This window comes from Hypanus sabinus, chromosome 4 (genome assembly GCF_030144855.1).
Source record: "Hypanus sabinus isolate sHypSab1 chromosome 4, sHypSab1.hap1, whole genome shotgun sequence".
Lineage (NCBI taxonomy): Eukaryota > Metazoa > Chordata > Chondrichthyes > Myliobatiformes > Dasyatidae > Hypanus > Hypanus sabinus.
This window is the reverse complement of record NC_082709.1, coordinates 98836632-98850303: the sequence shown is the minus strand read 5'-3', so window position 1 is coordinate 98850303 and position 13672 is coordinate 98836632. Positions and strand designations below refer to the sequence as shown.

The 13672-nt window shown below is 38.9% G+C and overlaps 1 protein-coding gene across 2 annotated transcripts in view; it reads left to right on the top strand.

Moving 5' to 3' along the window:
- The window catches only part of LOC132393020 (BCLAF1 and THRAP3 family member 3-like), a 75777-nt gene that overhangs the window by 23993 nt on the left and 38112 nt on the right, over window positions 1-13672 (top strand). For both annotated transcript variants that reach the window (XM_059967712.1, XM_059967713.1), the window contains exons 3-4: window positions 8086-8811; window positions 9173-9916. In XM_059967712.1, the coding sequence (XP_059823695.1) occupies window positions 8086-8811; window positions 9173-9916 (1470 nt within the window). The remainder of the gene's footprint in view (window positions 1-8085; window positions 8812-9172; window positions 9917-13672) is intronic.

Here is a 13672-nt window from a genome sequence, read left to right as displayed (position 1 = left end):
GGTACAATTCAAGTGAAATTGTTGACCCTTCCAGAACCTAAAAAAGCATTGATTATCCTCCCTCCTAATATGGGTCTCCTGTGCAAAGATAATATTAGCATTCAGTCTATGGAATACTTTAAATATTTTTTTACGTTTAATCGGATGATTTCAACCATTAGTATTCCAAGAGATAAAATTAATAGACTTATCCATCATGCCAATATTGATTGTGTATATCATAAAAGGTTAAAAAGACACATAACCCATAATTCAGGAAGAAAAAATGATTCAGGAGCAACCGGAGAAAATGACACCTCAACAATATTAATAATTTAAAGTTGGCCCATAAACTAAAAGCAAAAAAATAAAAAGCAAAAGCGTGAAAAAAGATCCCTCCCCCCTCCCCCAACCCCTCGAGAAAAAGCCAAGCGGCAGGCGCACAAACTAATACTAATATTACCCCCATTTCAAGATGGCAACTCCATGAAAAGATAAAAAGAGATTATAAAACACCCAGATTTAAGTACAGGGTTGCAAAAAAAAGAATATATATCAATCAAAATGAAAAAAAAATAATATAAAGTAAAAGATCATTAATTAAAAAAGGATAAACATTAAAGTTTGAAACAGTGTAATATGCCTTTAAAAAAAATCCATATTCAAATACAAAAAAATGACGTTTCAAAAGCTAAGACTTATGGGAAGAAGAAACGACATTTTGAAAAAGCCATATTACAAAATATAAATGTAAATTCACCAATCTATTTAAAAAAAAGTTTAAAGAAAAGGTTATCAAAATAGAATTAAAAAAGGATTCAATAATCACTACAATATAAAAAATTCGTCCCATTGTCAAATACAAGCAAACAAATGAATGCTTACGGAAAGCAAAGTCTTATGGGAAGAAGAAACGACATCTTAAAAAAAGAAATCATTATTACAAAATATAAACATGTATATCCAATTCAGAAAAAAAAATTAAGAAAAAAGACATAGTAAAATTAAAAGAGCATCTATAAACCATGATTATAAAAAAAACCGGGTCTGCAGACCAAAGTAAAAAGCTATAACGCAGCTTCATAAGTTAAAGCCCAAAACGAAATGGCATCTTCTCTCCAAAAATTCTTCAACATAACACATAGTTCAGCTTATGCTGGAAGATTGATGTTCTTCGACGAATTTCTTCGCATCTTCCGGGGTATTAAAAAAGCGCTGACTGTCGTCACTCAACGTAAATCTGAGATTCGCTGGGTATCTTAAAGCTTGTTTAAATCCAATCGAATGAATCTCTGCCATCACTGGTTTAAAAGCGATTCTTGCTTTCATTACTTCAAATGAATAATCTTCAACAATACGAAACGTGTTGCTTCTGTAAGAAATCATACCTTTCTGACGAGCTAGTCGGATTAAAAGTTCTTTCTCCCGAGGATAATGGAGGCGAACAATCACAGCTCGTGGCTTGTCTCTCGAGATCGAAAATCTCGAAACTCTGTGGGCACGATCAATAGTAGGTTTAGCTTTCAAAACATCAGCGCCAAAAACTTCCCATAATAAGTTAGAGAAAAATTCAGTTAAGTCACCAGATTCAACATTTTCGGGAAGCCCGATGATTCGCAAATTCTGTCTGCGAGATTGGTTTTCAAGATCAGTGATTTTAAACTTATAATGCTCTATTGTTTTAGCAGTCGACAGTACCTTCTTCTCCAGTGTTTCGATTGTACGTATTTTTTCACAAATTAACTTATCAAGAGCTGCGAACTTTTCTTCATGTCGTTCAATATCTGCTGCCTGCGATTGTAACTTGGTATCAAACGATCTAACAGCTTCTTCGAGCCCAGACATTTTCGCAGTAAGCTTATTTTCCAGACTTGTCATTTTACTTTCCAAACTTGCAAGTTTAGTATCCAGAAGATTAGAAATTGCCTCAATAGATAGAGGCTCTTTAGACGATTTCTTAGGTGCAGACATTTTAAGTTTGGAAAGATTAAATCAAGTATTATTTTAGAAAAGAAATAAATCGTAAGTATCAACCCATGTAATAAAGATGAAAAGATTTGATTAAAGGGTGATTATAGTTTAAGAAATGAAGAGCGCCTAAAAGGCAGGTGTTTACGTCGCCATCTTGAAACTCCCCCCTCATGTTCCAATGTAAACGTCTCTTAAAAGCCTCTAATGTATTTGCCTGTACCGCCATACCAAGCAGTGCATTCCAGGCACCCACCATTCTCTGAGTAAGAATCTGCTTTGAACCTACCCTTCTCATCTTCAGTTCGGGCCCTCTGGTATTAGATATTTCTGCCATGGGAAAAATATACTCCCTGTTTACTCTGTTGATGTCTCTCATAATCTTATAAGCCTCTATCCGATCTCCCCTCAGCCCCCACAGCTCCAGAGAAAACTACATAAATTTGTCCAGCCTCTCATGATAGCACATGCTCTTCAAACCAGGCAGCATCTTGGTGAACCTTTTTTGCCTCTCCAAAGCCTTAAAATAATTCCTATAGTGGGGTGATCAGAACTGTATGCAATACTCCAAACATGGCCTAACCAGAGTTCTAAAAAGTGGCAACATAACCTCCTGACTTTAGAACTCAATGCCTTGACTAATAAAAGCAAGCATTCCATTAGCCTTCTTATCGACCTGTATAGCCACTTTTAAGACCTCAAGATTGTTCTGTTCAGCAGCACTGTTATGGGTCTTGCTCTTAATAGTGTACTGTCTCCTTGCATTTGCCCTATTTAGGTGCAACATCTCACATTTATATAGGTTAAAAATCTGCCATTTCTCTGTTGATATCTGCAACTGATATATATTGCACTGTATTTTTTGCCAGTCGTGTATTCTATCTACAAATCCACCAATCTTGGTATCGTCTGCAAACTTGTTAGCTCATCCATCTACATTTTCATCCCGGTCATTACAGAATATACAGTGGCATGCAAAAGTTTGGGCACCCCGGTCAAAATTTCTGTTACTGTGAATAGCTAAGTGAGTAAAAGATGACCTGATTTCCAAAAGGCATAATGTTAAAGATGACACATTTTAATTAAGCAAGATTACTTTTTTTTTTAATTCCATCTTTTACAGTTTCAGAATAAAAAAGGAAAAGGGCTCAAACCAAAAGTTTGGGCACCTTGCATGGTCAGTGCTTAGTAACACCCCCTTTGGCAAGTATCACAGCTTGTAAACGCTTTCTGTAGCCAGCTAAGAGTCTTTCAATTCTTTGGGGGATTTTTGACTATTCTTCCTTGCAGAAGGCTTCTGGTTTTGTGAGATTCTTGGGCCATCTTGCATGCACTGGTCTTTTGAGTCTATTTACAGATTTTCGATGATGTTTAGGTCAGGGGACTGTGAGGGCCATGGCAAAACCTTAAGCTTTTGCCTCTTGAGGTAGTTCATTGTGGATCTTGAGATGTGTTTAGGATCATTATCCTGTTGTAGAAGCCATCCTCTTTTCATCTTCAGCTTTTTTACAGATGGTGTGATGTTTGCTTCCAGAATTTGCTGGTATTTAATTGAATTAATTCTTCCCTCTACCGGTGAAATGTTCCCCATGCCACTGGTGCAACACAAGCCCAAAACATGATTGATCAATCCACCCGTGCTTAACAGTTGGAGAGGTGTTCTTTTCATGAAATTCTGCACCTTTTTTCTCCAAACAAACCTTTGCTCATTGCAGCCAAAAGTTCTATTTTAACTTCATCAGTCCACAGGACTTGTTTCCAAAATGCATCAAGCTTTTTTAGATGTTCTTTTGCAAACTTCTGACACTGAATTTTGCGGTGAGGATGGAGGAAAAGTTTTCTTCTGGTGACTCTTCCATGAAGGTCATATTTGTGCAGGTGTCACTGCACAGTAGAACAGTGCACCACCACTCAAGAGTCTGCTAAATCTTCCTGAAGGTCTTTTGCAGTCTAACGGGGGTTTTGATTTCCTTTTCTAACAATCCTATGAGCAGTTCTCTGGTAAAGTTTTCTTGGTCTTCCAGACCTCAACATGACCTCCACATTCCTGTTAACTGCCATTTCTTAATTACATTACGAGCTGAGGACATGGCTACCTGAAAATGCTTTGCTATCTTCTTATAGCCTTCTCCTGCTTTGTGGGTATCATTTAATTTTCAGAGTGCTAGGCAGCTGCTTTGGCTGCTGTTTGTTGGGACAAGGTTTGAGCAGTCAGAGTATTTATAAAGCTTTGAAATTTGCATCACCTGGCCTTTCCTAACAATGACTGTGAACAAGCTATAGCCCTAACAAGCTAATTAAGGTCTGAGACCTTGGTAAAAGTTATCTGAGAACTCAAATCTCTTGTGCTGCCCAAATTTTTGCATGGTGCTCCTTTCCTTTTTTTCACTCTAAAATTGTACAAAACAAAATTAATACATTAATCTTGCTTAAAATGTTGAAAAGAATGTTTCATCTTAACTTTATGACTTTTGGAGATTACTTCATCTTCTACTCAACTATTCACAGTAACAGAAATTTTGACCAGGGATGCCCAAACTTGCAGGCCACTGTACGTCACATACAGCAGAGGTTCCAGCACAGATCCCTAATCACCAATCACAGACCTCCAGCTTGAACAAGTACCTTCAACAACTACCATGTCTTCTATGTGCAAGCCTGTTATGAATTCAAATACCCAATTCGCTGCAGACCTTATGCCTTTTAATTTTCTGGTTTAGCCTCCCATGAAGGAATTTGTCAAACATCTTACTAAAATCCATGTAGAAAACATCCACTGCTTTACCTTCATCAGTCTCTCTCATCAACTTGTCAAGTTGGTAAGACCCAGCTGGCCCAGCACAAAGCCACTCTGGCTCTCCCTGCACCGACTGCTTTATCTCTCCTGGTGATCACCCAGTTATTGTTGGAAGTCAGTACTCTGGGTGTGACCATGTCATCAAAAATCTCGACTATAAGGTCTTTAGCCTCCCAGATGATCCTGAGTGCATCCAACTCCAAAACCTTGACCTGGTCAGTCAGGAGCTGTAGTTGGGTGCACCACATATCTGACATGAAGAGCATTCCACCCTGACTATGCTATACTTTTTTAAAAAAACACAAAACTTTACAGTCAATAAGAAAAAAAAGCTTGCCTCTTATCTGTGCCTGTTCTCACTGTTAAGACAAAGCCTTCTCACTCTAACGTTGGCACACTCCGTTTGACCCTACCTTCCTTTTACTTACTGCGGAGTGTAGGCCTCTGACACTGACACTTACCGTGCCTGCACATCTGAAAGAAGACTTGCCTTCCCTGAAGCTGCTCCTTTCTTATTCTGTCTCTCCCAAACTTCAGTAGGGCTCTGACACAGAGGACTATGCCTGAGCCACCAAAAAGGAAGATTGTTTACTCCTAATATTAACATCTGAATATTTCAGCCCTCTGGGTTGGGATTGAGTTAATGGATGGAATAAAGTTCACTTTTGTGTTGTGAGGTTATAGCTACTGGGGTGTCTCAGAGGATGGTGCAGGTTAAGAGGACCAAGTTTGCTATTATAAAGCTCAATAGTCATAGAAGTTTATCAATATATAATGCCTTGCCTTAATCTACATCATGGTTCACTTAATTATGTAATTGATTTTCTTCCATAATTGAATAATCTACTTTTGGGGCTTGTCTGAGGTCTGGTCCCTGAGAGTATTGTAAGTCTACGTTTACATAGCACCTGTGCTTGATTGCATGTAAAATTTTGTAATCTTTAAAGAAACACTGGGTGTGGAAGGTAGCCAAATAATGTAAACATTGGCCTAAGTTTTCATCTATTATACATGACATTAGGTGATGGTTTGTGGCAGATATACTTTGCTACTTGATTAAGTTTGGGGTAGGAAAATACGTCAAGATTCTCATTGTCGATTATGAGAAATGATTTTGCATGATTATCAGGTGTTAGCAGAGGCTTGTGTGCTTTTGAGAGGCAGTCATTCTGCCTCCAGGTCCTCTGGATGGCCTGGCGAAACTTCCCAAGACACGCTTTTCAGCTCTACATTCCTCAACCGTTTTGTCAGTAAACCTCCCTCTGGTGCGAGGCTAAAACCTCTTGTTGTGCCTTTTTATGCTAAGATGTGGGTAGGTGTACCTGTGATTTAAGTGTTGGTTAACGGCAATCAAAAGAACCCAATAAGCCTCTTCTCAACAATTGGTGCCATTCTAGAGGCCGTCATGGATCAATAGCTCAACTTGACCAACTTCACAGCTTCCAGGACACATTCAGCAGCATGAAATTTGCCTCCTGTTTCTGAAAAGCCTCTCCAACGACTTACTGAATGCTTCATACCTTGAATGGAATACTGTTTGCCAGCTTCAATGGCTGTAGCCAAAGCAAATCTGAGGTGCAAAGCATCAATCTGGGACAATATGTAAACCTTCATTAAAGATCTGGACTACAAGATGTACTGCAGAAAGATTCCAGTGTTTGACTTCCACAGTGTCATCTTCCACACAGAAGGACAAAAGGGAAAAGGAGTGTTCATGCGTCTTCCTTTCCTCGTTTGAATACATCTCATTGCAGAATATAGGAACAAATTCACAGTTCAAGAAAGCAGCATCTTCACACGGGCACTGAATGATGATTTCATTGACAAAAATAAATGTTCCAAAGATAAACTTAAAGGATACGATGCTCCTCACTTTCTAAGGATTGAATAGCCTGCACATTAATTCAACTCCTCTATTAAAATAATAGGTACTTTGTGGGACTTGCTTTATACCATGTTGCCTGCTAAGTCACCCAAGGAGGAAAGTGTCAGACTCAATGCATGGAAGAGATATGCTGTCCAACATAGAGTGTAAGTCATTGTCCTGGATGTTATTCTAAATGCAAGACCCTGTTGGACATTAGTAAAGAAGAATACTGCAAGTCTGGTTCACTGTCTGTTGGCGAGAACAACGGCGGGTGAGTGCATGGGTTTGTGAATTGCGCTCACCAGGCCTACGTGCTGCAATGTTGTCTTTTGCAGATGCCAGGGGCAGCATGGCACAGGTGGGTTGGAGATTGGCCCTTCTCATCAGTGCTACCATCCAATGTTCTCAGAAGAAGACGAGCTGGATTGCATTAGTCTGCAGCTGCATTAGCATTGCATGTACTTGTGGAATCATGGTTCTGGGACAACACCCCATGCACCAACCACCATGACACTCAGGGACTTGGAAGGTATTATATTTTTGTGATTGTATTTTACTGCTATCGTAATTTTATTTGCTTCGAGTGACTGTTGTTGTGTTTGCACCTAGGCCCTGGAGGAACAGTTTTGTTTGGCATGGTTGAAAAACAATTAATCTTGAACTTGAAATTGCATTCCTCAAATGAAGGCAACTTTTTATATTTAAGTTGCACTTACATCGCACAAATTTGAAAGTTGTAACTGAAGTAGATACCTCCATGCTTGTTTCTGTAATTGCTGTTTGAGAACTCTCAAAATTCAATGGCAAATCCTTTGTTGGTTTAGATGTTGTTTTTCTCTGAAGAAATAGAGCTACAATCTTTTTGGATCTCGTCTGTGTGGTTGGTGTGAAACAAAGACTTCAGCCTTAGAGTTTGGCACCTTTGATCACGTGCTCTAATTTCCTGTCATGGCAGTTTCTTTTGTGTGGCTCCAACTTTGAATCATATGTTTAAACACATGACATGTATTCAGCAGAAGCATTAGAGTTTTTCTCTTCTGAGTGGAGCAGCAAAAGCATTTGGATTATTCCACTTTTATATGGCAGTAGCTGTTATTGTTGAATATATTCTTCCCAGTGATTGCAATATCAAGTTAAGTAATGCTGCCCAGTAAAAATGTGCAGCCTCGATTGACAATAACCGTCTGGGTATGAAAATTGCAGGTATTTGACCAATTATCAAATCCAGGTCAAGGATCATAGTCCATAAAACTATTTTGTGCTGTTGATATTTCCAATAAAACCTATTACCTTGTTTAATGTTTCTGGATTTCAATTGCATCATTATCATTTTTGATATGTGATTGTATAGTATAATCCAAAAGTGAGAATTAATCTTTCTGCTAAAAAGAACTTAAAAATGGAGTGAGGGACTTCATTTTTGTTATATTTTTAAGTTGTACCAAAATATCCCATCTTCTCCAAATCATTGTAGGTTAATCTCGCCAGACTGTGGACGAAGCCAAGAATACAATGTTGTGAGACCATTTTATCCGTCGCATAATAGTGAGTCAAGAGGATTCAATCAAAGCTCAGGAAGACCTACACAGTGGAGGGGACAACAGGAAAAATGGAATGAAACAGGCACTGCAGAATCAAGATCCGAAGTTGCACAATATGGTAACATTCATTATAAAGTTTTTGAGTATAGACAACCTTCGCCGATTGCAAGAAGAATGGAATCTGATCATGCGTTAGGGAGAAACATTTACCCAGAGGAGAGAGAAGAAAGTCGATCTCATGCCCTTCTTTCGAGATCTGCTGAAGAAAATCCATACCATGATCATGATGAGCGTCATGAGAGCAGTGGCTGGCACCATGAATGGCATCATGGTCACAGTGATCGTCACCATGGCCACAGTGAACGTCACCATGATCGTGATGTATGGCGTAATGACCACGACGACCAGCATTATAATCAGAGTGCAGAAATCTTGACTCGTTACAAGTTGTCTGATGAAAAGTCAAAGACTGTTAGAGGTGATTCACAATCCAACTGTAATGATCGACCTAGCACCACCACTTATGCCAGTGCAGAAAAGTGGCGTGACCCTGAAGGCTTCAGAAGTCACAGTTTACACGAGGAAAGGCACTCAAGTTCTTTACGGTCTCCTGGAAGACGGTCTGAAGAGTTTCTGGAAAGGAGCACCTACCAGAAGAGGTATTGGGATTGAACCATTAAGGATATTATGTTTTGGTATAGAACTTCAACGTTATAAATTGTTCTTTTATTTTTAGTTGAGAATTTGAAATTGGAGAAACCCTTTGTCCTAATCTGAAAGTAAGAGTGTAGGTTTATATAAATGATCAACTCTTTAGTTGTTTTGAAATAGAACAGATTGGTGGCTACAAGCTGTGCCTTGGCATAGCGCAGTGTGGCTTTCAGAAGGATAAAGGGTTAAACTAGTAACCTGACAAATCACTGCTTTCAAGGCATTGCTCCCAAATGTACTTCAAATAATCAGAATGTAATTCTCATTCTCTTCTCTACTGCAAGTGTAAACTGCTTTATGTCAACACAGGTATCCTGAGGATAATGATGTCAAAGGGTACAGAGAAGCATCTGGAAGAGGCTGGGTGCCAGGAAAGCTTGAGGCAGTAGATCATGAACGAGAATTAAAATGGAGAGGAGAGAAAATGCCTCATAATAAAAAACCCTACACTTCTGCATTATACAATGACTCTGAAAATGCACGTATTAAAGATGTGTCAAGAAACTGGTATAGTGACAGTGATCGCTTTGAAGAGTTAGTGCAAGTAAAGAGTGGGTTTGCACATTCACAGAAGTATCCTGAAACGCACTCATCTTCTGAGCACCACCAGAGCTTTTCCAGTGAAAGACAGCAAAGATACTCAAGTAAAGATAAAGAATATACGACTGGCTCCTTGAGTACTAAAGAGGTGAGTCGTTTTCACAGTAACAGCAGGAGGTCGGGTACTGATGCAAACAAAGCAGAGAGTCACTACTCTGCGACAAGCAAGTATGTTGTTCCTGAGCATTACTCCGACAGGTTTCCACGTGCAGGCAAGAAAGAAGTGAGCCCTCGATATACAACAACCTCGGCCACCAGGGAGCGAGTGGAAAGGAGAAAAGAGTTCAGAAACCGTTCTAAGGACCGGCGTGATGATACTCGTACTACTAAGCGATCAAACCATGGGTCTTATCACATGGAAGCTTCACATTGTGTTGCTAATAATGAGAAAGACCATACAACTGAATCCTTGACCATCAAGTTAGACATGAAGAAGACTGTGAACAAGTACAGGTATTGTCCTAAATTCTTTGATAACATGAGGCTGAATAAAGAAATTTCATACTCCTTTTAGTACCTATCTAATGGCTTGAATTATTTCTAAGTAATTTTCTTTCCTCACAGAAAGCAGACTTTTACCAAATGAAAATTGAAATGGAAAATCAGAATGCAAACTGTACCTTCGACTGCACTTGATACAGGAAAGCTTATCATACCTTAATTGATTTTTCTAATTGGGATGCTAGAAACTCCCATTTTTTTATTCCAAAGAAGTTCTACAAAAGCCTTCATTCTCCACCAAAAGAGAAAAATCAGGAGAAATTCATGTATAATAAGGAATGTTAGCATGTTGCCTCTTCCTGAATGTTTACCAAGCAGTTGGATTCTAAGCACTAAGAATATTATTTGCATACAGCAAACATAATTGCTGTGCATTCAAGTAATTAAAAACACCAAAGGATGAGATATATATTTGGCTTCTTCCAGGCTCTCCTTGCGTAATAGAAACACTTTTGGACAAAGAAGTCCAACTCAGTATAAAAAGTAACTGAAGATCTCTTGAATATCAAGCAGTTTTGCTTCTACTCTTTTTGATAGATTGGGCGAAAGCTCTCTCCAACTTACAAAATAAATCAAAACCCTGTGCTCTTAAAATAGCAGATATTTGGTCTCGAACTTAATACTCTGTCAAGAGCATATCGATGCAACAGGGCCCAGAATGAGGAATGTTTGAAAGATTTGAATACAGTGCCAGATGGATTGAAAAAGCAGGGTGTCGGGACCACAGGGAAAGGCTGGGCCAGTTCTGCACACTTCACCATGATGTTTACTTCACTCTTCACTGTTCTGAGACTGTGGACTGCTCCGGACTTCATGTCTGAGGACTCATTTTCATTCTAAATGGTATTTCCTTACTTTATTGCTTGCATGGTTTGTGTTTTTTTTCTCTCTTGCACATTGGGTGTTTGTTAGTTTTTTTTGTTTCTTCTGTGGCTGCCTGTAAAGAGACAAATCTCAAGGTTTTATAATGTATACACACTTTGATAATAAATGTACTTTGAAATTAAACTACTCATTATAAACATTCAAGATTAAATCTCTACCACTTGGATATTTCTCATTTGTGCAATACGAGTATATCAAGCAAAGAATTTTTAATGTTGCCAGAATTATATTCTATGTATGAACTTTCTATTTCTTCCTGTGATCCATTTTGGTTGGATTGGTTATTGAAGAAGCTACATGATGTTGGATAAATTTAGTTTTGTCATGATCCAAATGAAGGCTACAAAGGGGGAACCCTATTTTGAAAAATTCATGGAACGGACAGCAATCTTGTGTAGCAATCTAGTGCACCTTCCTCCTTGCCATGCATTATAATGGACTCTCAACTTTGCCAATGAAATAGCCCTTTCAACAAGCAAGAGTTCTTTACTTAAACCAGAATTCATATAGTGAAATTACCTTGTGAGAGAAAAGAGCAACTTATGAATTGTTCTATCAAAATGGAAATACTAAATGGAACTTGCGTTTCTCAGACGCATCGTATTAACAAACTTCAAGACTGGAGCAATTGAGGAAATCTTTTCTTTGACTTTCTAAATCAACTAGTATTTTATGCAGTTCAGAAAATAAATCCAAACCGTACTACTGATCAAGAGTTCAAATTCAGCATCAATGCCTTCAATCAGGATTGACTAGATAGTTCTCTTAATGTGAATCACAGCATGAAACATCTTTCTTTAAAGATAACTTCTGTGCCTGCTCTTTACCTGGATTTCAAGCTATTGTTTACTTGAAATATTGTCAAAGCAAGCAAGATGATAGGAGGTATTTCAAAGTGAAGCCTCCAAATTCAGAATGGTGAATCATAGTAAACTGAAGTGTCAGTTCACGACTGAATGCACAAATGTAAAGCAGATGAATTGAAGATCGTATCCAGCTGATTTTGGAACTTAAAGAAAAAGCAGAAGGGTGGAAGGCATATGATTTGCACTGTACGTGATGAAACTAATGTTGACTTTGTATGTTCCTCTGCCCATGCTATACCTCTGAAGTGAGATTCTGGCTATCAATTCAGTATTCTCTCACTTACTTCATCGTGTATGTCAATATGAAACAAGCTTGTTAATGGAATTGTGAAACATTGTTTTAAAGAAGAAAATTAAAATGTTTTACACAGCAAGGGCATGCACCAGAAGAATTCAGTGAAAGAACAACTTGCCTTCCTGATATCATTGTGGTGGCTGCACAAAATAACGGTTAAAATGTTGATCAATTTTAGCCATTTATGTCAAACTTTCCACCACCGGACTCGTATGTGATGATAAAACATTGAACAATTTAGCACAGCACGGTCCCTTCCACTTGTGCCGAACAATATAAACCTACTCCACAACTAATCTTCCTTCCTACACAGCCCACAACCCTCCATTTTCTGATATCTATCTGGTTATCTAATAACCTTAAATATCTTTATTGTAGCAGCCTCTACCATCTCCCTCAGCAGTGCATTCCAGGCACCTACCACTCTCTGTTCAAAACAGAAACCTTACATCTGACATCTTTCCTTAACTTCTCTTCCGTTCATCTTAAATATCATCTGATATTGGCCATTGGTGCCCTGAGAAGAAAGTGCTGGCTGTTCACTCTATCTGTTTCTTCCACAATTTTATACACCACCATCAAGTTGTCGGTCATCCTTCATCGCTCACAAGAAAAAGCTAATTTAATATTTCCCCATAAGATTTGCTGTCCAATCCAGGCAGTATCCTGCTAACTCTCCTCTACACCCTCACTATTTCTCTGCATCCTTGCTGTAATGAAGTGATCAAAACTGAACACAATCCTCTTGGTGTGGTCTAACCAGAGGTTTTTATAGGTTTGCAGCATTACCTTGCAGGTCTTGAACACAATCCCCTGACTAATGAACTTGCCATACAATGTAACCACCTTGTCCACTTGTGCAGCATCTTTGGGGGATCTATGTACTTGGACCCTAAGATGCCTCTGTTCCTGCACAATTTGCAGACTTAATAACCCAGCTCTCCATTTCTTCATCCAAGTCATTTGAAACTCTCAGAGTCCCAGAACAGATCCCTATGGAACACCACTGCTAGTCACCAATATCCAGGCAGCATTATAAACTTAAATTCGCCGGACCAAATAACCACAGCACAAAAAGATCATTACTTTTCACCAGTTTAGTTCTTTGAGCTCAGTCGGCAAAGCAACTTGGTCCGGACATCGGGGGAGAAGCGTTCTCATCCCTCTGGAGGTTCAAACAAGTTCACTGCTCGACTTCCAGAATTGTTATAATTCTTAAGGCCACCGATACAAAAGAACAATCACTTAGACATTCCAGCTACTGAAATAGAGCAAAACTTCATCGCTTAGATAGGAGACTCCACAAAATTTAAGCTTTAATTAAGAAAGGAATGTCCTGTCTTATCTCCATCATCAACCGCCTTTTGTCGAAACCAAAAGGTATGAAAAGTTAAGAGATGACTTTTGTGGATCTGTGTGAGCTTTAAACGCTGATTTATACTTGTGCATACGGGCTGCGCCGCAGCTTATGTCGTAACTCCCTCACTCTACGCCATAGCAAGCATGCATTGGTGTGCGCCAAAACGTTAGTTGGTGGTGGGGTTTCTATGCCACTGTGTTGAGTTCCTTCGTGAGAGACATGAACGAGGAAATGTATTTCAAACATCTTTGCATGTCAGCAGGTAGATTTGATGATTTGGTTCATCTATTTCGCATCAGTGT